Source organism: Nipponia nippon, unplaced genomic scaffold (genome assembly GCF_047370975.1).
Source record: "Nipponia nippon isolate SJK-2023a ecotype South Korea unplaced genomic scaffold, ASM4737097v1 scaffold_3, whole genome shotgun sequence".
Classification (NCBI taxonomy): Eukaryota; Metazoa; Chordata; class Aves; order Pelecaniformes; family Threskiornithidae; genus Nipponia; species Nipponia nippon.
Genome location: NW_028262347.1, coordinates 1,324,676 through 1,348,686, shown reverse-complemented (window position 1 = coordinate 1,348,686; position 24,011 = coordinate 1,324,676). Strand labels below are relative to the sequence as shown.

General features: G+C 68.3%; 1 protein-coding gene across 1 annotated transcript in view; it reads right to left on the bottom strand.

Moving 5' to 3' along the window:
• SND1 (staphylococcal nuclease and tudor domain containing 1) overlaps positions 1 to 24,011 on the bottom strand; it is a 132,481-nt gene that overhangs the window by 14,816 nt on the left and 93,654 nt on the right. Inside the window, exon 16 of the mRNA XM_087765992.1 lies at positions 15,029 to 15,138. Coding sequence (XP_087622118.1) covers positions 15,029 to 15,138 — 110 coding nt within the window. The remainder of the gene's footprint in view (positions 1 to 15,028; positions 15,139 to 24,011) is intronic.

Below are 24,011 nucleotides of genomic sequence, written 5' to 3'. Positions count from 1 at the left end.
CGGGGGGGCGAAGGCGGGAGGCGCCGCAGAGGTTATATCTATAGCTAGCTCTATATAAACGCCAGAGCGATCTGACTGTACTCTGAGAAACAAGCGGAACAAAAAACAATCGAAAAGAAAAAAAAAAAAAAAAAAACCACCTAAGAAACAAGTGTATTTTTGTATTTTAATAAATATTGTTCAAAATTTGTAATGCCGTGTCGCTGAGGGGTGAAGGCGGGGTGGCGGGGGGCTGCCCTGGCCCCCCCCGGCGCTGCCGCGGCCGCGGGTCGGCCTTCCCGGCAGCAAAAAGCTTCCAAACCCAGATTGCGGCGGGGAGGGGGGGGGAAAATGGGGGGAGGAGGTGGGGGGCTGCCCCGGATCGGGGCCCAAAGGTGCCGGGAGCGGGGGCATCGCCGGCTTTGGGTCCCCCCCCAGCTCCGGCACCCAGCCGCGCAGGCGAGCGTGGGAATGCCGGGACCCCCGGCATCGCCGGCTTTCGGGCATCGCCGCGGTGGGCAGCCCACCCCGGGACCCCCCGGCCTCGGCGGGGCTGCCTGGGGCGGCCGGGGCTGATCCCCCCCCGATTTCTGGGTTCCGCGGCTGGAAAAATCCGAATTCGCCATTGAAGGAGGGAGCGGGGGAATAAAGCCGGGAGTGAATCACCCGGCAGCGGCTGCCTGCGCTCCAAGGTGCTCGGGCAGGGGAAGGGGGCCAAGGCCACCCCCGGCACCGCCGCAGGGCACCGGGACCCCCGGCTCTGTGGGGACACCGGGCCCTCCCGCTGCGTGGGGCCATGGGGACCCCTGGCCCTGTGGGGACACCGGGCTCCCCGGCCACACAGGGCCATGGGGACCCCAAGCGTGCGGGGACACTGGGACCCCTGGCTGTGCAAGGCCATGGGGAACCCCGGCTGCGCGGGGACACCGGGACCCCCGGCCACATGGGGCCATGGGGACCCCCTGGCTCTGTGGTGACACCGGGACCCCTGGCTGCGCGGGGCCATGGGGACCCCAAGCGTGTGGGGACACCGGGACCCCCGGCTGCGCGGGGCCATGGGGATCCCAAGTGTGTGGGGACACCGGGACCCCTGGCTGTGCGGGGACACGGGGAGCCCCGGGTGCCAGCGGCAGGGACACAGGGTGCCCTGGGTGCTGGTGCTGGGGACGCGGGGGTCCCCGAGGTGCCACCCCCATCCCAGCCCTCGCGGCAGTGACGGTGCCCGCCGGCAGCCCCGGGGCCACCCTTGCGCCATCCCCGCCGGCACAGGGGATGGAATGGGGACCCTCGGGGACCCCATCGCCCAGCCCGGGGATGCTGAGGGGAGGAGACCCCCCGGCACCCGGCCTCACCGGCTCCCGCGCTGGGACCCAGCCGTCGCGCAGCGCCCAGCCGCCGCGGAGCTGCCGCGGGCCTCGCGTCGGGAGTTTAACGTCGGGGTTTCGGGGTGGGTTTCTTTTTTTGGGGTTTTTTTTTGGTGAAATCCGGGCGGGTTTCTATCAGAACACGTCTGCTTTTCTCTTTGTCGCTCCGGCTGATCCACGAACGCAAGCAGCGCTCCCCAGCCCCAGCCGTGCTGCGGCCTTCCTCCCCGCGGCACCTCCGCACTCCTCCTCCCCGCGGCACCCGCGCCGGGGCGCGCGGCCCACCCTCCCGTTCGGCGGCGAGGCAGGAGGGACGGGGCCGAAGCCACAGACCCGTCTTATTTAAGCGCTTAGCTTTAATTTTAGCCTTCCGGTAGAGCACCCGAGGAAATCATCCCCCCGCCGCTGCAAAAAATGGGGGGGGGGGAGCGTGGGGGGCTCTGCGGCGGGCACGGAGGGGCTGCGGGCAGCCGGGGCGCACGTCGGGGGGGCTGCGGTGCTGTGGGGGCAAGGGGCGATGCAGGGGGGACGGGGGGCTGCGGTGGCACCGGTGCAGGGGGCTGCAGCGCGAGGCGATGGAGGGCGCGCGGCGTGACCGGTGCAAGGGGTTGCAATGCGATGCAGGGGTGCAAGGGGTTGCGGCGTGATCACTGCAAGGGGTTGCAATGTGATGCAGAGGTGCAAAGGGTTGTGGCGTGATCAGTGCAAGAGGTTGCAATGTGATGCAGGGGTGCAAGGGGTTGCAATGCGATGCAGGGGTGCAAGGGGTTGAGGCGTGATCACTGCAAGGGGTTGCAATGCGATGCAGAGGTGCAAAGGGTTGCGGCGTGATCAGTGCAAGAGGTTGCAATGTGATGCAGGGGTGCAAGGGGTTGCAATGCCATGCAGGGGTGCAAGGGATTGCAGCACGATCAGAGGGGCTGCGGTGTGATCAGTGCAAGAGGTTGCGGTGTGATGCGGTGGAGGGCTTGCAGGGCGATCGGGGGCTGCAGAGCGACCAGGGGGGTTGCAGAGCAGCTGGGGGACTGGAGAGCAATGAGGGGCTGCAGCACCATCAGGGGGGTTGCAGCGCAATCAGTGCAAGGGGCTGCAGTGTGAGGTGATGCAGGGTTGCAGCGTGCTCGGGGGCTGCAGTGCAATCAGTGCAAGGGGTTGCGATGCGGTGGGATGGAGGGTTGCAGCGCAATCAGCATCAGGGGCTGCAGTGTGATCAGCGCAAGGGGTTGCAATGCAGTCGGGGGGCTGCAGGGTTAGCGAGGGGCTGCAGCGTGCTCGGGGGGCTGCAGCGTGATGGGGTGGGGGGCTGCGGCATGCTTGGGGGGCTGCAGTGTGCTTGGGGGGCTGCAGCGTGATGGGGTAGGGGGCTGCAGCGTGCTTGGGGGCCTGCAGTGCACTCCAGGGGCTGCAGGGTGCTCGGGGGGCTGCAGCGTGCTCAGATGAGGCCAGGGCGAAACTTTCCTGCCTGGATCTCCCACCACATCTTTGGGCAGGGGGCTGGCAGTGCGGGCAGGGGGCTGGCAGTGCAGGCAGGGGGGTGGCAGTGCAGGCAGGGGGGTGGCAGTGCGGGCAGAGGGCCGGGAGCAGGAGGCCAGGGCTGCAGGGATGGAGCAGCACGGGGGGAAAGCCGGCACTGCCAGGCGAGGGACAGACGGACGTCCAGCCGTAGGGACGAGGGCGGGTGGGTATTTGCAGGCAGCCCCGTGCCAATGCCTTCGTCACCGGCTTCGCAGAGCCATGCGAAAAACGGAGCGCCAGGAATATAAAAGCCTTTCATTGGCGGCTCCGGCGGCGATGCCAGGCCCGGCCCCCCCTCGCACGCACGCCATCCGCCCGCCGCCCACCCCCGGGCTTTTTTTGGGGGGGGACGCGAGATTTCAGCTGCCAGAGATGCTTTGCCGCTCGCTGCCGACAGCCAGCCCGGCCGCCAAGGGCACGCCGGCCTCCGGCACAGGCAGCGGCGGGCAGGGCTGGGGGGGGGGCCCCACGCCGAACCCCACCGGTGCTGGGTACCTGCCAACCGCCCCGCAGCTGCCCCACGGCCGCCCCACGGCTGCCCCACGGCGGGTCCCCCATCCCGGCGGGTTTAACGAGGAAAAGAGCCCGGAGGGGAGCGGGGGCCGCGCGGCAGCTGCAGCATCCCGTGATTAAAACCTATAGGCTTGTTAAGGATAATTTCTATGGCAACCTCCCCGGCGGCAACCGGCCTCTACGCCGGCACGTGCCAGCGGGCACCGGTGGCGCTGCCAGCGCCCCGAGAGCCGGACGGGGCACCCCAGGGCGCATCCCTGGCACCGCCGCGGCCAGCGTGGGCGCAGGTTGGGGTGCTCGGGTGGAGCGGGGGCAAGGGGCCCCAGTGCCGGGGCCTTTTCTTTCCCCGCCTGCGCACGGCGGCGGGTTTCGGCAAGAGCAGCTCGGTAATTAGCCACCGTGCTTGGGAAAAGGCAAATATTTACTAAATAAGAATATGCACTTTCAGGAAAAAAGCAAATGTCACGGCAGCCGCTGAGAAACCCCCGCGGCGGCGGGACTGGGGGGGATGCTCCCCGCGCCCGCCCCGGCGGCTGCGGCTGGAGGGGTGGCGGGACGCGGCGGGACGCGGCGGGACGCGGTGGAGGACCCTGCCAGCACTGAGCGCGGGGCACCGAGCCCCTTGCCGTCGCACCGGGCTCCACAGCAGCACCTCCCGGGGGTCCCCTTACCGTGGTGTCACCGGGCAGCCGTCCTGGGGCCATGCCCGCCGTTCCGGCGGCGTGGGCTCCCAGCCGCTCGGCACGCAACCTGACGTGGGGCTCCTGTTAATTATTCTTATTGCTGCGGATATTTTTGGCTCCGGTGCTGCAGATGGGTGGTTTGGTTTTTTTGTGTGTGTGTGTGTTTTGCAGCTCGGCGGGTTTGCGGCGGCAGCGTGCCGGAACGCAGCCAGGGCCTGGCGCTGCCGGTTGGGCCCGGTGGGGTGTGGATGCTCGCAGAGGAGGGAAGCGGATGATCCACAGGAGATTTAACGACCGGGAATTTAAGGCTCGATTCATCAGCGCACGACAAAAAGTGCGCTTTTTGGGCCCGAGATATTCCGCAGACGGGGAGATTTTCCGGTAGAACCAGAGGAGCGGGCAGCTCCTGCCGGGATCGGCGCAGTGGCCACCATGGCAGAGCCTTGCCGGGGTGCCGAGAGGGCGCACCGGGGGGGTGAGAACCCGCCACGGCCCCCGGAGCTGGGGGGCACCTCACCACAGCAATGGCAGCCGGGGTCCCCACGCGGGCGGCCGCGGCACCGGTGCCATCACGCCGCCTGCACGCGACCGGATTAGCCGAGCGCAGGGCCGCGAGCCATTGATCCTCCCGGAGCATCACCGGCAGCACCGCGGCCGCCGCCAGCCCCAACCTCCTCGTGCCCAAAATGAGCCGGGGCGGGTTAGTCACCGGCCCACGGGCTTCACCTGGCCGGTGAGTCAGCAGCAGCCGGAGCCGCCGGGTAAAAATATCCCCTCAGCCTCCCGGCAGGCAAGGGGACAGGGAGGAATTTGGCTGCTCCCCCGCCCCGGTGTGGGTCACCCCCTCCCTGGGCAGTGCATGTGTCCCCGGGCCACCGTGGGAGCCTCGGGGGCCACCGCCAGGACCCCCACCCCGGCTGCACGTGGCGGCCACGGCGTGCCCACCGGTGTCACGTGAGTGCCCGGGGCCGGGAGAGGTCCCCCTTCCCAGACCGGGGTTTGGGGACCCCTGCGCTGCCCGGGCTGCCGTCCCCGGGGCTCGGCACGACGGGTCCCGCCGGCACGCGGTGTCGGGGCCCGCCGCCAAATTCCCGGTTATTGCTTTTAGTTCTGTGCTATCGCAGCCCGGCTCGCGAGGAAGAGGAGCCCGCAGCCCCCAGCCCCGCGGGGTCCGCGGGGGCACCCACCCTCCCCGCAGGGCAGGAGGAGGTGGTGGCTCGCCGGGGACCTCCGTCCCCCACCCTGCTCCGTCCCCGGCAGCGGGAAGCCGAATTCGGCACGGCGGTGCCTGGCAGCTTGTCCCCGTCCCTGTCCTCGCCCGGTGCGACCCTGGGACGTCGCTGCAGCAGCTCCCTGCACGGCAAAGCCCCTGCAAGATCCCGGCTCCGGGGGTGCCGGGGACCTGGTGCCCCGGCACGGGCTCCCCACGGCCGGCGCGGCCCACGTGCGGCACAGGGAGCTCGGCCGGGAGGAAGAGGAGGATGAACAATGGCGGCGGAGGAAAGCGGGTGGGCGAGTTGACCAAGGGCTGCACCGGCAGCCCCGGCTGGGCGGACGGATGGACGGACGTCCTCGTTGAGATCACAAATACCCAGAAGCGCGAAGCTGAGCCATGTCCCAGCGGCAGCCGCCAGCTCCCTGCCACGCTGCCGCTCCCCTCCGGCTGCACACCACGCGCCGGGCACCCACGGCACCGTCCCCGCTCCGGGCTCCACTGGGGCAGGTGGGGAAACTGAGGCACGGCGAGCCCCACCGCAGCCGCCGGGCTGTACAGCTCCCACGGCAGCAGCATCGGCAGCAAGGGGCGGCTGAGCACCATCCTGCCTCTCCTTCCCGGCAGCACCACGGGGCTGTGCCGGCGCCGGCCCAGCTGCCGCCACGTGCCAGGCCGCTTTCTGGTTGTTTTTTTTCCCCAAGCCTGAGCCGCAGACTGCGGCACGCGCTTTTCTTAAGGAGGAGAGGCTTTTATTTGCCGGTCCCCCCCCAGGTAATTAGGATTGCAGCACGGGCGGCTGCCGGGCCCATCGGCATAATCAGGTTAGCAACTGCCGGGGCTGCTTTGCATAACGCTGCCGCGCCGTGCCGCGCCGTCCCCGCCTAATTGCCCTTACGGGTCGGAACCTCCTAAATTGGGTTAACGCCGAAGCGGGTCCGGAGGATGGCACAGCGGGACCCCCCCCAGCCCATGCCGGGTCCCCCAGGGCTGGGAAAACCCATCGGCTCCGGGGGCGGCCGGCAGCGTTCGGGGTGCCAGCGCAGCGCGAGCGTGGCTCTCCAAAGCTCCGCCGCGACGTCCCCGGGCAGCATCCCGGCTTCCGCGTGGCCTCCTCGCCGTGGCCACGTGCCGGCTGCCGTGGCCCGGCTCCCAGAGGTGGAGCGCATCAGTGCCGGGCGAGCGGCCCCCACGTCACGCCGGTAAAGCCCGGCGGGACCCCGCGGACGGCTGGTGCCGGGTAAGACGCAAAATAGTCCGTACCTTGGGGAGAGCCGGCAGCCTGGCCGACGTAATTAAATCAGGCACCTTGTCAAAACGAGGCTGCTCATTTGCACAACGCGAGCGCGACGGGGAAGGGGTGGGCCGGGGCTCCGGCAACCTTCCCGGCACTGCCTTGGCACCGGCAGCCGCTCAGCTCTCCCCTCCGCCGCCCGGCGCCCCAGAGTGTCCCGGTCCTGTCCCGTGCCACGCTCCGCACACCCTCTGTCCCCATCCCCAGGAGGTGACAGAGCTGGCACGGCCACGGCAAGGCACCGGCGCCTGGCCGGGCTGTGCCGGCACATGGCATTCAAAGGCAAGAGCCGTCGCAGCGGCTCCGGCATCACCAAGGGGGTGTTCCTGCCGCCCAGAGCGACGCCTTGCCATTACGGCAGGAGGGATGCCGTCGGGGAGGGGTGTTAGGCCTTGGCAAGAGGCGGGTTTCACCCACCATCCCGTAACCGGTCCCACCCACGGGATGCCGACCCCAGGGAGCGTGGCGGTGGGGGATGCTCCGGGGGATGCTCAGGGGATGCTTGGGGGGGTGCTCCCAGGGGTGCTCCCGGGGATGTTCCCGGGGATGCTCGGGGGATGCTTGGGGGGTGCTCCCGGGGATGCTCCCGGGGATGCTCTCCCGCTCTTTGGTCCGTAGTCTCCACCTCGGTTTTTCTCGAAGGCTCCAGCAGGGCGCGGGGGCTGAAACCCGCTGGCGAGGGCTCGTTGAATTTGTAACCAGCCCTGCCAGCGCCCGGGCCAGAGCTGCTGCTCCCGGAGGACTCCGGCTCCCCGCATCCCCAAGGCGGGCAGGGACCGTCGCCGGCTCCGTGGCACGTGGCAGGCAGCGCCGAGGGGCGGGCAGGCAGGCAGGCAGGCAGGGTCTCTGCCTGCCCCTTCCCAGCCCGGCGCAGAGCCGCGGCCTCCGGGGCTGCCGCAAACTGCTGACACAGCAGCCGGAGCCTCGCACGAAAACCATTAAAAGGAAAAACGCGGGCTGCGAGGCGATCGAGAAGGGAACAACCCCCCGCAGGGGCCGCGCTGCTGGGACCCCCGCGCCGGGGGGATTTACAAAGCCGCTATCGAAGGGCTCCCAGCCGGATTCACGATTCCCCGTGGCGCAAAGCCGGGTCCAGCCCCACGCGTGGCTGTTTGGGCGGCTGCGGGACGGGTGTCCTGCCCGGTGGGTGCCGGGTCCCGGTGGTGGGGAGGGCCCGACCCCCCGGCACCCGTTGAGCCCCATCATCGCTGGCCAATAACGGAGCGGGCCGCCGCGGCACTGGTGGCCGCGTGCCCAACGTGCCCCCGGGGGCCGCAACGGAATAAATCCGCTATTCCACGTACTGGCTTGTATATAACGACTGGGAGAGGTCCGAAGGGAGCGGTGTCGTTAACAGCGCCAAATAATTCCCCTCCTCTTCGCAGCCAGGCCCTCCGAGCCGGCCCGAGGAAGCCTCGGCCATGCCGGAGCAGCGCCGGCTCATCCGGCAGCACCGTCCCGGGCTGCCGTGCTGGCAGAGCCGAGCTTTGCACCCCGGGGCTCTCACGGGCATTGGTGCTTGGGGCATCCCCAGCGTCCCTGCAAAGCACCGGCACCGCGGATGGCACGGCACGGCGCGGCTCTGTGCCGCCATGGCTTTCCAGCTCGCTCCCGCTGCTCCGCTCGGGTGAGCAGGGATGGAGGCGGCCAGCACCGCGCCGTCCCGGCTTGGGGAGGCCACGGCAACGTGCCACGTTGGCTGCGGGCTGTCAGCCCCTGTCCCCGTCCCCCGCTTCTTGAATTAAAACCTCGCGTTTGAGGCGCACAAGTGAAAGAGGGGAGGGGGAAAAGAAGAAAAGGGAATAAAAACTAAAAGGCTCCTTTCCGCGCAGGTCCCGGAGGACTCGGGCAGTTAGCCGAGGAGGTTAAAAGCCCGCGGACCCGGCAGGCGCCGGCAGCCGGGATTGCGGGGAGAAGCTCTTCAAAGGGCGCGAGGGGCCGGGGGCCGCGGGCAGGGGAGGAAGGCGAGCGGGCAGCGCCGGCAGCTGCTGGAAAACGAGGTGCTGCCGGCCTGGCCGGGCGCTGCCCGCGCTGCCTGCGCCAGGCTGAGCCGAACGCCAGCCCCGCTCTAAAAATACAGGCCTGACCCTGTTCTAAAATTACCGCTCGGCACCCGCCGCTGGCAGGGAAATGGGCCCCGAGCTGCGGATCCGTCAGCGGGAACAGCCTCTGCCGCGCTGCCCGGCTGGGAACCGCTGCATTGCAACGGGAGCCGGGGGCTGCGGGGCTGCGGGGCTGGGGGGACTGGGGGGCTGGAGGGGCTGGGGGGCCTGGGGGGGTCTGGCAGGGGCCGGGGGGTCTGGCAGGGGCTGGTGCAGGCAGCGGAGCGCACCCAGCGCCCTGGGGCACAGGGACGTTTCGGGCCATTTCCCACCACGAGGGCAGCGGGGGGTTGCGGGGAAGGTGATGGGGGGCTGGAGCCGTCAGCCCCCAGCTCCCCTCCGGGCAGCCCCGTCCGCCGGCCAGGCTGTTCGGCCCCACGGCGCCGAGGCAGCCAGCGATGGATGGATGGCCTGAGGGACGATGGGGGATGTCCCCATCATCCGGTTGCCGTGGAAACCGAAGGGAATCACCCTCCAGAGACCCGCCACGCAAAACCCCGGCCCCCGCCCCCCCCCCCCCCCCCCGCTCCAGGGAGGCAGCAGGGATGCAGCCAAGGACGGCACCCACCCCTGTGCACCGGGAGGGGGCTGTCACCCCCCTGCACCCCGGGGGGGGGCTGTCACCCCGTCCCCCTGCGCCCCGGAGGGGGTTGCCACCCCCCTGCACCCCAGGAGGGGCTGCCATGGTTTAAAGACCCCCATCGTGCCTGGGGACAGCCGGGAGCGCGGGTGGGCACCCAAGCCCAAAGCCGGGGTGGCAGCACAGAGCGGGGCGAGGGGACGCAGTGGCAGGAGCCACCCAGAGCAGCTCCGAGATGAAGGTGCCCCTCACCCTCTCCCCTCCCCGGCAGCTCCCTGGGATCGCGGGATTTATTTACTGAAGCCACCCCGTTTAGCGCTGTCCTCAGAGGAGGGATTAAGCCGCGGCAGTCTCGGGGCGCTCGGCTGTTGTGCCCTGCGGGGACCGTGGAATCTGGGGGTCCCTCCCGCCAGCGGCCCCGGGGCGGGGGGTACGGCCGACCCCTGCCGCGCTGCCGGCGGGGCACCGCGCGTACCTCGCCCCGGCTCAGAGAGAAGGGTCCGGGGAATGTCCCCGAGGGCTGTTTGGGTCCCAAAACGCCCCGGGTCCCACCCCGGCTGCACCCCGGAACGCGGAGCCGGCAGCGCGGGGCTCATCCCGCCCTTGGCCCAGCTGCCGGCGGGCAGCGCCAGTGCCCGGTGCCTCCCGGCTGTGCCACGCTGGCTTTGCGAGCCGCTGCTGAAGGCGTGAGCCAAACCAGAGCCCTGTGTCCCCCGGGGGCCCCGGCAGCGCCTGCCCAGCCCCCGTGAAAAGCAGCAGCGTGGCACCGAGGCAGCGGGTGACCCACAGCCGTGCCCACCGCGCCGGGCAGGCTCCACCGCCCCGGTGCTGCCGGCGTCGCCCTCCTCCCACGCTGGTGATGCCCAGCACGGTGCCACCGGCTGTGCCCGGAGCGGGATGAGACCCGCAGCAGCCACCGCGATGCGCCACATCCATCGCGGGCAGGGGGTCAAAGCCGGCGCCCTTCTCGCGGCACCACGGCGGGGTCCGTCCCATCGTCCCACCGCCGCCACCCCACCCCGGGGCTGGGGAGACACAGGATCCGGCCGGGGCATGGCCCCCCCCGGCGCCTGCCAGCTCCGAGACCCCGCTCGGCTCAGCCCGGGCAGCGGCGAGCCGGCAGCTGCGGCTTTGTTAGAGCCCCGATCGAAATTCCACGTGCATCGAAGCCAGATGGGGCGAAAGACTGAAGGGGTCGATGCAGGAAGGAGAAACGCAGCCGGGGAGGCAGCGATGCCGAGGGCGGGGGGCAGGCGGCCGCGCTGTGCCGTCCCGGCACCCGTCGTGCCCCCCAAGCACCCGTCGTGCCCCCCACGGCCGGCTCAGGACCCCAGAGCCTTCCCCGCGGGGCCGGGAGGTCCTGGGGGGCCGCGAAAGCCACGCCGGCGGTTTCCCCCCGCCGCCGGGCAGAGGTGGGCAGGCGGGCGAGCGAGCGTAATGGGATGTGACAGGCCCTGGCTGGTGCGGGGCGGCGAGCGCCGGCTGAGCCGGAGCCTCCAGGATCTGCTAAGGAAGCAGAGCGATGCCCCTGGGACGCGGGTCAGCAGTTTACAGCAGCCGAGCACACGCTGCAAGACGCCAAGGGACGGAGACGCCTGCCGTGTCCCTGCGTCCCCGCATCCCCGCGTCCCCGTGTCCCCGCATCCCCGCGTCCCCGCATCCCCGCGTCCCCGCGCCTGCCAACCTGTGGCATTTTGGGTCGCTGCTCCCGACCCCCACAGCTGCAGCCACATCTGCATCCCTGCCCACACCTGCATCCACAGCCACAGCTGCATCCGTGCTCACATGTGCATCCGCAGCCACAGCTGCATCCCTGCCCACAGCTGCATCCGTGCCCACACCCGCATCCGTGCCCACACCCGCATCCATGCCCACAGCTGCATCTGTGCCCACAAAACTGCATCCGCAGCCACAGCTGCATCCATACCCACAGCTGCATCCATACCCACAGCTGCATCCATACTCACAGCTGCATCCCTGCCCACAATTGCATCCGTGCCCGCATCTGCATCCCTGCCCACAGATGCATCCGTGCCCACAGCTGCATCCACAGCCAGGTCCCCTCCCGGGGTGGCCTTGGTTCCCGTCCCACCGCCGCCCCGTCCCCTGCCCGGTGCCACGGGGCAGCCGCAGCCTGCCAGGCGCCGGGACGCAGCCGGGTGCTGCCGGGGCCGGGTGCAATCCTGCACCATGACTGTGACGCAGCGCGGCCCCCCGAAAGTGAAAGGCACCCCCCGCACCCAGGCGGCAGCCGCGTTTCCACACGAGCCGGTGGAGGAACCCCTGTGCCGAGCAGCCACCGGCACAGCAGCACTCGCTCACCGCGCCGTGCCGGCAGCCAATGCCGGGATGGATCCCACCATCCGCCACCGCAAACGGCTGCACCTCGACCGGGCAAGGGTCTGTGCGGTCGAGGGGGGCCGAGCTGCCGAACCTGCAGGCCACGGCCCCAGTAACGCCGGCTAATTTAACCGGAGCCAGGAATTACCGACAGCACCGACGTGAGGGTGTAAATATAGCTGGGGAAGGGAAGGGGCGAGAGCGGGGAAGAGCAAAGTCATCGGCGCATAAATTGCAGAGTTTTATCTCGACAGTCGCTCGGGGAGGTGGCTACGGCCGCGGAGGGCATTTCTTCTCCTATATTGAAATTATGAATCACGGCGTAATTACACAAAATGGCTCTCGCGCTCTGGTGACACAGAAGTTTCAATCACAGCAGTCGCACGAGTTCGGGAATTTTAATATCAAGAGACCTTAATGAGAGCACATTAAAGGCGGCGGGGGGGGAGGCAGCGGCAGGTTCGCTCGGCAGCGCGGATCCGGCGGCGTCCCCTGGACCCAGCCTCGCTGCGGGATGCGGCCGCGGCCCTCGCGGTCCCCCGGCAGAAATGGCGGGAAAAGCACAAAGCAGCACCCAAACCTGCCGCCCTGGCGAGCAGCCGGGAGCTGCCCGGCTCCTGCTGGGAACGCTGGTGCCCGGCACCCAGCACCCAGCTCGCCCGGGCACCCAGCTCGCCCAGGCACCCAGCTCGCCGGCCACCTGGATGCTTTCTCCTTCAGAAGATCAAAAGAAAAAGTAATTTACAGTTTTTCGGCTGAGAAGATAAAGCCGCTCCCCTGCAGGGCGATTTATGTAATTAGCAGCAGCCGAGGCTGCGCAAGGTCGTCCCGCTCCCTCCGCGGGCCCTGCCTGCCGCCGGGCCTCGTCCCGGTGCGTGAAGGGGCTGCACCAGCCCCGCTGCCCACCGCAGCTCCGGCGTTTGCCGTGCGTCGGCCGTGCAGCCACCACGCATCCGCCGTGCATCTGCCGCGCAGCCGCTGTGCATCCCCTCTGCATCTGCCACATCCAGCAGGCATCTGCCGGGCAGCTGCTGTGTATCCACCTCTCATCCACCACGCAGCCGCCGCGCTGCTGCTGCTGTGCAGCCCCACGCATCTGCTGTGCATCCACTATGCATCCGCCATGCATCCCCGGTGCATCCACCCTGCATCCTCTATGCATCCGCCATGCATCCTCTGTGCATCCGCCATGCATCCACCCCACATCCCCTGTGCATCCACCCCACATCCCCTGTGCATCCGCCATGCATCCACCCCACATCCCCTGTGCATCCACCCCACATCCCCTGTGCATCCGCCATGCATCCCCTGTGCATCCACCCTGCATCCCCTGCGCATCCCCTGTGCATCTACCCCGCATCCCCTGCGCATCCGCCATGCATCCTCCCTGCATCTACAAAGCATCCTCCATGCATCTACCATGCAACCACCCTGCATCCACCATGCATCTGCCACGCACCCACCCTGCACCCGCCGTGCACCCATCGCACATCGCAGCTCCGCGGAGAGCAGCACAGCGCTGCAGAGGACCCGGATCTGCTCCGAATCCCGGCCTCGGCACCCCCATCTGCTTGGAGGGGCCCCGACGCAGCTCGGCCCTGGCGCACCCCTTCGCGTGGGGGGCACGGACTCGCCCGCTGCTCCCGGGAGGCCCGTGCCCATTCCCGGCACCCTCCAGCTCCGCCGGCAGGCACCGGGGCCGAATGCTCTGAGTCCCTCGGCCAATTTAACCGGAACGGGCGCGACGGATGCACCCGTGCCCCTCGGCCCCGCAGCGGGGATCCCCGGCGCCCCTTCCCCCACGGCTATCCCCCACTGCCGGCGGTCCCGGAGGCGGAATAAACCCTCGCCAAGGCGGCGGCTGCTGGGGGGTTGCCCCCTTTGCACCCCAAGCCGCCGCAGGATGGGTCCCCCCTCATCCTGGAGGCAGCGGCAAACCTCGCCGATCCCCCCCGGCGCGGCCACGCACCGCGGCCTGCTTCCTCGGCACTTTCCTTTTCTGCAAGCGTCATCTCTCTGCTCGCCTGCTTTTTGCAGGCGTCGTTCGCCAGGTGCTTTTCGGGGTCACCGCTTCGGCAGCCTTGCCGGGACGCGTGCGGCAGCCTTGCCCAGCACCCAGCAGGATGCGGCTCCCTCCGCCAAGCCGCAGCCCCCCCGCCCTGTGCCGCCCCATCGCCGAGCCGGCAGGACCGCTCCCGGCAGATGCGGCCGCAGGAGCGCAGCGCGGCCCGGCCTGGCTCCCACCGCAGAGGTGGGGGTTTGGGGGCCGGAGCCGGGTCCCCAGTCCTACCCAGTCCTTCCCAGTCCTCCTTGGTGTGGGACTGGTGGCACGGCGGAGCGCGAAAGCAGGGCCACGCCAGCCAAATGCAGAGCACCAGAGCCACAGCCGCCACCACGCGCAGAGCAGAGGCCATGATTCAGTGCTGATTTCCACCAAAACTAGTAAAATAGAATAAAATAAAATAATAAAATGAAATAAAAAATAAAATAAAATCATAAAATAAAATAAAAACTGAACTAAACTAAACCAAACTAAACTAATAAAATAAAAAAGAAAATAATAAAATAAAAAAGAAAATAAAATAATAAAAAGTAAAATAAAAATAAAAATAAAATAAAATAAAATAGAATAGAATAAAATAATAAAATAGAATAGAATAGAATAGAATAGAATAGAATAGAATAGAATAGAATAAAATAAAATAAAATAAAATAAAATAAAATAAAATAAAATAAAATAAAATAAAATAAAATGGGAGCACTCTCCCCACCCGGTGCCGCTGCCGGCAGAAGCCACCGATCGCCTTTGCCATCGTTGCCTTCAGTGAGGGGAGATTTAGGGGCAGAGCGAACACAACGCGGCGGCGATTTAGGGCCGGGCTGCCAACACCCGGGGTGCTCTCGGCATCACCTGGCACGGAACGGCGGGCGCACGCGGCTCCCACCCACGGCGGGAACGGCGCAGCCCCCGAGCGGCGCCGGAGCCGCGGGGGCAGGGGTCCCACGGCCCCGCTCTGCGCTGGCAGCCCCCCGGCACCCCCCCGGCTCGGAGCCCCGCGCACCAGGGCATTGCCAGGGTCCGGCCCCGGCGCTGCGGCGAAACCACGACGCGCCAACAGGCGAAACCACGATGCACCAACACGAGAGCCTCGGAGAGGAGAGCGGGGCCAGAGCCGGCCCCGGCACCGTGGGAGGCTTCGCCGGCGCGGCGAGCCGGGCCCACGTGCCGTTTCCCAGCGCACCAAACCACTTGAGGAGAGCGGGGCCGGGGCGGCTGCGGCTCAGCAGCGCGGTGCAGCCGCAGCACGCCGTCCCGCCTGCCCCTTGCCTTTCTCGCAGCCCTTCGGCGAGCTCCGCGCCCCAGGGGCACCACCAGCCCCTCGCGCGCCGGCGCCCAGCCGGCATGCCGCAGCCCCCCGCCGCCACGCCGGCGAGCATCCCCTACCTCTCGCTGCAGCACCAGCTCCTTGGTGAAGTGCGTGGCCTCCTCGCTGAAGGGCTCACCCTCCTGCACCAGCCCGGGCAGGTTCCTGGCTCCCCGCGGACATTCGATGCCTGTGGGAGGAAGAGGAGGAAGAGGAGGTTGAGGCACCCGGAGGAAGGCAGCGGTCGCCTCCGCGCCATTGCTGGGGACGTCACCCGCAAGAAATGTTTCGGGGAGGAAAGGGGCCGCCGGAGCCCAGGCGGGATGTGACCAACTGCTAGGACACAGGAGGGTCCCCAGCGCTGGCACCTCCCTGGCACCGGGGCAGGGAGAGCCTGGGACAGCCCTGGGGCCGGCAGGGATGGGGACAGGGGGACAAGGAGGGGACGAGCCAGCAGGGATGGGGACACGGGGACGAGGGGGGGGAAGAGCCAGCAGGGATGGGGACACAGGGACGAGGGGGGGAAGAGCCAGCAGGGATGGGGACACGGGGATGAGGGGGGAAGAGCCAGCAGGGATGGGGACACGGGGACGAGGGGGGAAGAGCCAGCAGGGATGGGGACACGGGGACGAGGGGGGGAAGAGCCAGCAGGGATGGGGACACGGGGACGAGGGGGGAAGAGCCAGCAGGGATGGGGACACGGGGACGAGGGGGGGAAGAGCCAGCAGGGATGGGGACACGGGGACGAGGGGGGAAGAGCCAGCAGGGATGGGGACACGGGGACGAGGGGGGGAAGAGCCAGCAGGGATGGGGACATGGGGATGAGGGGGGAAGAGCCAGCAGGGATGGGGACACGGGGACGAGGGGGGAAGAGCCAGCAGGGATGGGGACACGGGGACGAGGGGGGAAGAGCCAGCAGGGATGGGGACACGGGGACGAGGGGGGAAGAGCCAGCAGGGATGGGGACACGGGGACGAGGGGGGGAAGAGCCAGCAGGGATGGGGACACGGGGACGAGGGGGGAAGAGCCAGCAGGGATGGGGACACGGGGACGAGGGGGGGAAGAGCCAGCAGGGATGGGGACACGGGGATGAGGGGGGGAAGAGCCAGCAGGGATGGGGACATGGGGACGAGGGGGGGAAGAGCCAGCAGGGATGGGGACACAGGGACGAGGGGGGGAAGAGCCAGCAGGGATGGGGACACAGGGACGAGCTCCCGGGGAGGCCTCCCTGATCTGTCCCAGGCTGGGGGCAGCGAGGAGCCCCCGTCCCTGTCCCCACACCGCCCACCCTGCCCGAGGATCACCTCGCCCGGGTCTCTCCCTGCTGCAGTCGGCCTCACCAGGGGATTTTGGGGACCTCAGGGTGCAGCTGGGGTGCAACGCCCCACCCACGCCGTGCCATGGGGAGCCCAGGCTCCCCTGACCACGCAGAGACCATCAACCCCCTCTGTGGCACAGGCCTGCAGCACCGGGGGCACCCGCTGTGCAAGGTCCCCCCGTGCAAGGTTCCCCCGTGCAAGGTCCTGTGCAAGGTCCCCCCGTGCAAGGTCCCGTGCTAAGTTCCCCTGTGCAAGCTCCTGTGCAAAGTTCCCCCATGCAAGGCTCCCCCATGCAAGGGCCCGTGCAAGGTCCCCCGCGCAAGGTCCTGTGCAAGACCCTGTGCAAAGTCCCCCTGTGCATGGTCCCCCCATGCAAGGTGCTGTGCAAGGCCCCCCTGTGCAAGGTCCCCTGCAGAGCAGCCCCCCCCCCGCAGCGTGGGGAGCCGCCGAGGGGGAGCCGTGCGCGGTTCTGGCGGGGCTGGTTACGAACCGTACCGGCCGCCTGTGCCGATAGCTGTGGCCGAGCGCCCCTGATACGCGGGCGGTAATTCTACCGGAGCATCACCGCCAGGGAGGCAGGCCAAGCCCCAGCCCTGCAAGCCCTCATTGCAAACGAAAATACCCCAAAAAAGCCAGGAGGGAGGAGGCCGAGCGCTGCAGCGGTCGCGCCGGACCCCGTCTGCACCCCCGCGTCCTGACCCCCCCCTCTGACTCAGTTTCCCCACCTGCAAACCGAGGTACCCACCCCAGGCTCCCCTTTGGCAAAGCGCTGCCAGCGCTGGCGGCGGCACAGATTATTAAACTGGGAAGTCCTGCATTATTAATTTTATTTTACATAATTTGTTATTAATGAAGTGCCGGGAATTACACTTAGCGGCTGCCGGAGCGCTCGGTCTGTGACGGAGCAGCAATTCCCACGTCTCGGTGAGGGAAGCGGGAGGGAAAACGCACCGCGAGGCTCAGCCCGGCGTTCACGGCACAGCTGGTGGCGAAGGGAATGGGGACCTCGCCGGCCCTGCTACCGGCCGGGGACACCGCAGCCCTGCTCCCCGCCGGCCGATGAGGACGAGGAAAGGGAAAGCGGCCCGCTGATTAACGCTGGCCCCCCTCGCTTGTCACGTCCCCAGAGCACCGCGGTACACCGCGGTACACCGCGTCAGCCCAGCCAGCCCTGAGGCGACAAGGTGCCGCGTCCCCAGGGTGCCAGGTTTGCTGCAGCGATGCCGCTGTCACCCCGGGGGGCAGAGGGGACACGAACCCCCCCGGGAGCAGCCGGCGAGCGCCGGGAGCCCACCCTCCAGCTGCAAGGTCCCCATGTCACTGGGTCCCCATGGCACCGGTGACGGCAGCCCTGACCTCGCCGGTGAGCCCGGGGGGACGGCGGCTGCCGAGCGCTTTGGGGGTGACTCCAGTGTGCCCGTCACCGGCGGCCGGGGGGTTTCTGCGGTCTGGTGGCGTGCGGACCCCCGGCTGCGCCAGGGACTGGGTGGCTGCTTTGGGCACCAGCGTGGTGGGAGCGGTGGCATTCACCAGCTTGCCAGAACGGCGGCACAGCTCGGCGCCTGCCGGCTCAGCACCCGCAGGGGTGGCAGGGATAAAATGCTGCCCTGCTCCAGCTGGGAACACCCAGGGGCACTCCGGGAAAGCTTGCGGTGATGTCCACACCGCCGGCATCGCAGGGGGCTGCACCGCCAAACCGGGGAAGGGAGACCGGCTCTCGCTTAAGCAGTGAATTAATAATTTCCAAAGCGCCGGTTTCGCACGTTACCGAAGCACCAAGCAGTTTCCCAGCAGCGCCCGACACAGCGGAGGGCACCCCGCGCCCCCCAGGCCCCCAGGTGGGGATCGGGGCCGTTTCACCGCCCGGCGCAGGCCCGGAGGATGAGAAGCACCTGGTGAAATCAAGGCTCCCCGCTCGATGGTTTAGCTGGCGATTCAAACGGGCGCTGGCGATTCAAACGGGCGATTTGCATCACTTGAAATCAAAGCCCGGCACCGGGGGCAATGGCAGGGGTGGGGGGGCTACAGGGGAGGGAGGCTGCGGGACCCCCCGCTCCCCCCGAGGCTCTCCCCACTGCAGCGCTCCTGGGAGAGGCACGGCCACCCCCGCTGGGACCGGCGGGGTCCCCAGCCCTGATGTGGGGACCAGCGGGGTCCCCAGCCCTGCCGTGGGGTCTGGTGGGTTCCCCAGCCCTGATGTGGGGACTGGTGGGGTCCCCAGCCCTGATGCAGGGTCCAGTGGGGTCCCCAGCCCTGCTGCAGGGTCCAGCGGGGTCCCCAGCCCTGCTGCGGGGTCCAGCGGGGTCCCCAGCCCTGCTGCAGGGTCCAGTGGGGTCCCCAGCCCTGCCGCGGGGACCAGCGGGGTCCCCAGCCCTGCTGCAGGGTCCAGCGGGGTCCCCAGCCCTGCTGCGGGGACCAGCGGGGTCCCCAGCCCTGCTGCAGGGTCCAGTGGGGTCCCCAGCCCTGCGGTGGGGTCCGGTGGGGTCCCCAGCCCTGCTGTGGGGTCCGGCAGGGTCCCCGGCTGCCCACGGGCCCTGCGGCAGCAGAGGGGGGGTTACCCCCACCTCAGCACCACAGAGCAGCCGGAGAAGGAGCCTGGTGCATTGGGAAGCTGCCCCTGCACCCCGGCTCTGCTCCGGTCCCCGCGGGACCCCACTGAGGCGGTGCCATGGCTGCAGCCTGGCCAGGGGTGCGGGAGCCAGGCTGCCATCCAGGAGGACATGTCCCTGTCCCTGTCCCCGTCCCTACTGCATCCCCATCCTCATCCCTGTCCTTGTCCTATCTCCATCCTCATCCCCATCCCTGGGTCTGTCATATCCCCATTCTCATCTTCATCCCTGCCCCATCCCTATTGCATCCCAAGGCCCATTCCCATCCCCGTCCCTGTTGTATCCCATCCTCATCCCCATCCCTACTGCATCCCCGTCCCCATCCCCATCCCTGTCCTGTCGTATCCCCATCCTCATCCCTGTCCCCATCCGATCCCCATCCTCATCCACATCCCTGTTGCATCCCAGTCCCCATCCCTGTTACATCCCAGTCCCCATCCCTGTCCCATCCCCATCCTCATCCCCATCCCCATTGCATCCCCATCCCTGTCCCATCCCTGTCCCTGTCGTATCCCCATCTCTGTCCCATCCCCGTCCCCTCCACCCAAGCCACCCCCCTCCTGCCATCGCCATCACCGCGACATCAGAGCCCCTTTTCCCCCTCTTCCCCACCCCCGCTCCTCCGCGCTGCCTCCGAGGGAAGCAAACCACGTCCAGGGAATCTGGCAGGAGCTTCGCTGCCACGACAGGGCAGGCAGCTGCCAGCCCCCAGCCCTGCCCGTGCCCCCGGGCCTCGGGGGCACCGACATCCCCCGCCCCGAAAAAACGGGGGGAGAAAGGAAGATTTGGGGAACGCAGGGTGGGGAGAGGGGACAATCCCGCGCTCCTCGTTCCCGAGCGGGATAGGGGCAGCCTGGTAACGAAGCGCGCCAGCGGCCGCAGGGCTGGGAGGCTCCCCCACCCCGGGAGCACCCCGGGAGCACCTGGACCCTCCCACAGTGCAGCCGGGGAGAGGGGACCCCTCCAGCACGGGGCCGGGCTTTCGGCGGCAGCCCCCCGGCTCCCGGACCCCGAACCGGCCCAGCACCGGCTGCGCCGTGCGTGGAGCCGACAGACGGACCCTGGTTGTGAGTGGGAGGAAGGAGCGGAGACGCATCTCCTCCTCCTCCCAGCACGCTGGCACCGGGCGGCAGCGGCAGGCACGGCTCCGGCACGGCTCCGGCACGGCACCGCCAGCGCTGCAGCGAGGCCATGGCACGCGGCCCGGTCACGGCACGCATCCCGTGCAAATGCGTTGCCAGCGTCTCCGGCAAGGAGCAGCCTCCAGCACCGCGCTGGGAGGGGAAAACGAGGAGCCAGAGCTGCCAAGAGCGTGTCTTCCCTTCCTCCTCCTCCTCCTCCTCCGCTGGAGCCAGCAGGGGCTGGGGGAAGGGAGCTGCTGCGAGGCCTTATGCACCACGACGGCAACATTTTTCTAAAGAAAATAATTTGAAGAAATAGCTGAGGAAGTGTCCGAGTCCTTAAATAAAATAAAAAAAAAGCAAAGCGCAGCGTTTTTACAGCACGGCGAAGGGCTGCCGGCCCCGCGGCGCCGGGAGATCGCGGCACACGGACCCCCTCCGGCCCCGGACAGGCAGCGGCAGCTCAGGATGCCACCGTGGAGCTGCCTGGACGCCTCCTGAACCCGCACGGGCGAAGCTGCTTTTGGAAAAGGAAAACCTAAAAGGGATGGGATGAGCGCGCTCGGCCCCAGGAATGCGCCGGCGGCCGTGCGGCGCGGGGAGGGGGCCGCTTGGTGCTCACCGGGAGCTAAGCTGATCCGGCAAAGTTACCCAGCACTTAAAATAACTAAACCCGAAGCCACGGCTCTGCCGCTCTTCCCGGGAAGCCGTAATGTATTAATCTGCGCAGATGAGGGATGCGGTTTAAAATGCTGCAGCGCGCGGCTGCCGCCGCTCTCCCCCGGGGTCTCAAAAGAACTCCGCCACAAATCACTTTTCCTAAATGTTTTTGCCGGGCAGCGAGCCCCGGCGCCGGCAACGCGGCGGGGACGGAGCAGGCGGCTGCTGGGGCTGCGGAGGATGCTCCAACCCTGGCCCTAAGTGTTTTTGCCGGGCAGCAAGCCCCAGGCTCCAGCATGCGGCTACGGATGGAGGGTGAGGGCTGGAGACAAGCATCCCGCAGCGTCCCAGGGCATCCCAGAGCGTCCCACGGCATCCCGCAGTGTCCCAGGGCATCCCGGGGCATCCTGCAGCATCCCACAGCATCCCGCAGTGTCCCAGGGCATCCCAGGGCATCCTGCAGCATCCCGCAGTGTCCCAGGGCATCCCGGGGCATCCTGCAGAATCCCGGGGCATCCTGCAGTGTCCCAGGGCATCCCGGGGCATCCCACAGCATCCCGCAGTGTCCCAGGGCATCCCAGGGCATCCCGCAGCATCCTGGGGCATCCTGCAGCATCCCAGGGCATCCTGCAGCATCCCGGGGCATCCCACAGCATCCCAGGGTACCACACGGCATCCCAGGGCATCCCGCAGCATCCCAGGGCATCCCACAGCATCCCAGGGCATCCTGCAGCATCCCAGGGCATCCCACAGCATCCCAGGGTACCACACGGCATCCCAGGGCATCCCGCGGCATCCCAGGGCATCCCACAGCATCCCAGGGAATCCCGCAGTATCCCGGGGTATCCCGCAGCTGGAACCCCCCATAAGGCAGGTCGCCAGCAGCCCAGGGTTCGGTTCAGCCTCGTGCCGTCCCAAGCCATCCCGGCACCTTTATATTTATGGGATGCATTTATACGGCTCTGCCCCGGTAATGCCAGCGCTCAGGCACCGTGGCGGGAGCGGGGAACCATGCCGAGGCTTTTATAGCGGGTAATAAAGGGGTTTGGTGCTCCCACACCGCGCAGGGTCCAGCAGAGGGGCTGATCCTGCACCGCCGGGGAGCAGAGCAGGGATGGGAGCCGGGAAAGGGCCCCGGGGATGGCTCACATGGGACGGATCCTGCTCAGCTCAGCAGCACCTCGCCGGAGAGGAGCCGGCATCCTCTGGCGCTGCTGGGAGGGGCCGGGCTGTGCCCACGGACTCCGGCACACGGCCGCACGCTCCCATCCCGCTGGCAGGGCAGGATGCTGGATCCGGCCCCCGGAGCGCCGCGATGGGATCTGGCTGGTCCTGGACGGGCCAAGGGGACGCGGGAGCGGGGCCAGGCCGCCCTGGCGCAGCCACGAAGCCGCGAATAAACATCTGATCTCGCCGGCTTTGTGGCCTCGCCGCGCACCCCCGGGAGCCAGGGGCAATCACCGTGCACGGCACAGCGCAGCGCCGGCATCGCCGCCTCTCCCCTCCCTCCAGCAGCTCATAAAAAAACTCTCTCACATTTCTCCAGGGAAAATTTCCCTGATTTACCATCGAATTCCCGGCTTTTCCAGCCTTCATTTCTGGGCTCTAAACAGCTTTTTCCCCCCTTGCTGTGCCATAACCGTGACCGGCATGGCGAGCGGGGGAGCAGGGACGGCACCGCGCAAGGTTTGCCTGTCCAGGCATGCTTGCGCCGGCGCTGAACGCCGGAGATTCATCTCCGGGAGGATTTATGGACTTTGGGAGAAATAGCGGAGGCGAGCAGAGGGGAGGAGAGGAGCCGCGCGGTAGCATCAGTCACCGGAACGAAGCCACCCTGTAATCACGGGCAGCACACTGGAGCGAGACCTGAATGCCGAGGACCCACGCCAGACCCCGGCGGCTGCGCCGCGGCTGGCAGCAGGCAGGATGCGACTCGCTGCCACGGCGCTGGACCCCGGGCCGGCGGCCCAAAGGCTTCGGGCCGGATCCGGCAACCAGCAGCTCCGGGCAGAGCCCGGGGGAGCCGAGCTGGGGCTGGCGGTGATGCCGGGGGGCTGCCGCTGCCTCTTCCCGCAGGCAGCTTCCCCGGCGCTGGCAGGCGTGCGGCCGGCCTCCGAGTCGTGATGGCAACTTGGCTGCTGCCGCAGAGCCCGTGTGGGAGCGCGGCGTATTTTTAACGCTGGTCCCTACCAAAATAGAGGCTGTCGGGAACAGGGAAACAGACGGCAGCGGGGAGGCGGGAGGTGGCCGGGTGTTGCCGAACCACGCCGGCTCCTGCGAACGCAGCCCGGAGCCGGGGGCTGCCCAGGGACCCCCAGCCCGGCACTGCGCTGCCGGGACGCGCCCTGCCCGGGACGCCGGCCGACGGGCGCAGCAGCCAGCGGCGATGCTCAGCTCATCGCGGCCCAGGGCCTGGGATGGATGGACTTAGGGACGCGCCAGCCTGGCTCAGCCCGTGGGGAGCTGCGGCTCCGCTGCACCCCGACACGGCAGGGCCACAGCTCTTGGGGTCACCATGTCCCAACACCATGCGTCTGCAGCATCTGCTGTCACCACATCTCAGCCTTTGGGGTCACCGCATCCTGACACCGTATCTGCGGTTATTTAGGGTCAACGTGTCCCGACACTGCATCTGCAGCGTTTGGGGCCCCCACATCCCAAATGCTGCACCCTTTGGGGTCCCCGCACCCCGACGCGGCACAGCCGCAGCCCTCGCCGGCGGGGGATGCTCTGCCCCACAGCCAAGCAGCAGCGCCTGGAGACCCGAGCAGAGCCCCCCATCGCCGGGACGTGCCCCCACGGGGACAAGGGGCTCCCCGCTGGTGCCACCCCACTGCCCCTGCAGCGGGAGAAGCCAGGCTGCCGTGACACCGTCCCCGGTGAGCTCAGCCATGACGGAGGGCACCCGGGCTGGGGAGCCAGAGGCATCACTGCCTGCGCAGCACCCTCTCCACCATGAGCGGCGGGCAGGGAGCAGCACCCCCCGGCACAGCCGGCCGCTCCCGCGGGGACAGACCCCGGCTCCGGCGGCAGCCCGGGCAGCTGGCAAGGCTGCAATGCCCCTGCCACGAGCCGGGGTGAAAAAACGAGGCAAAACAAAAACCAAATCACCTTAAAAATACATCGGTTCCCAAAAGCCGCAGCATCATGGGATAACTCAGGATGGAAAGGGCTCGGTGTGGGGCGGGGGCACGGGCTGGAGCGGGCACAACCTCGGGGGGCTGCAGCCGCGCCCTGCAACTCAGGCAGAAACCTCAGTTTCACCTCCTTTTCCTCCAAAAGCAGATTATGCCCCGCCGTGGCACCCAGGGGCTGCACGGCTCCTCGTGGCGTCCCTTCCCCATGGACATGGGC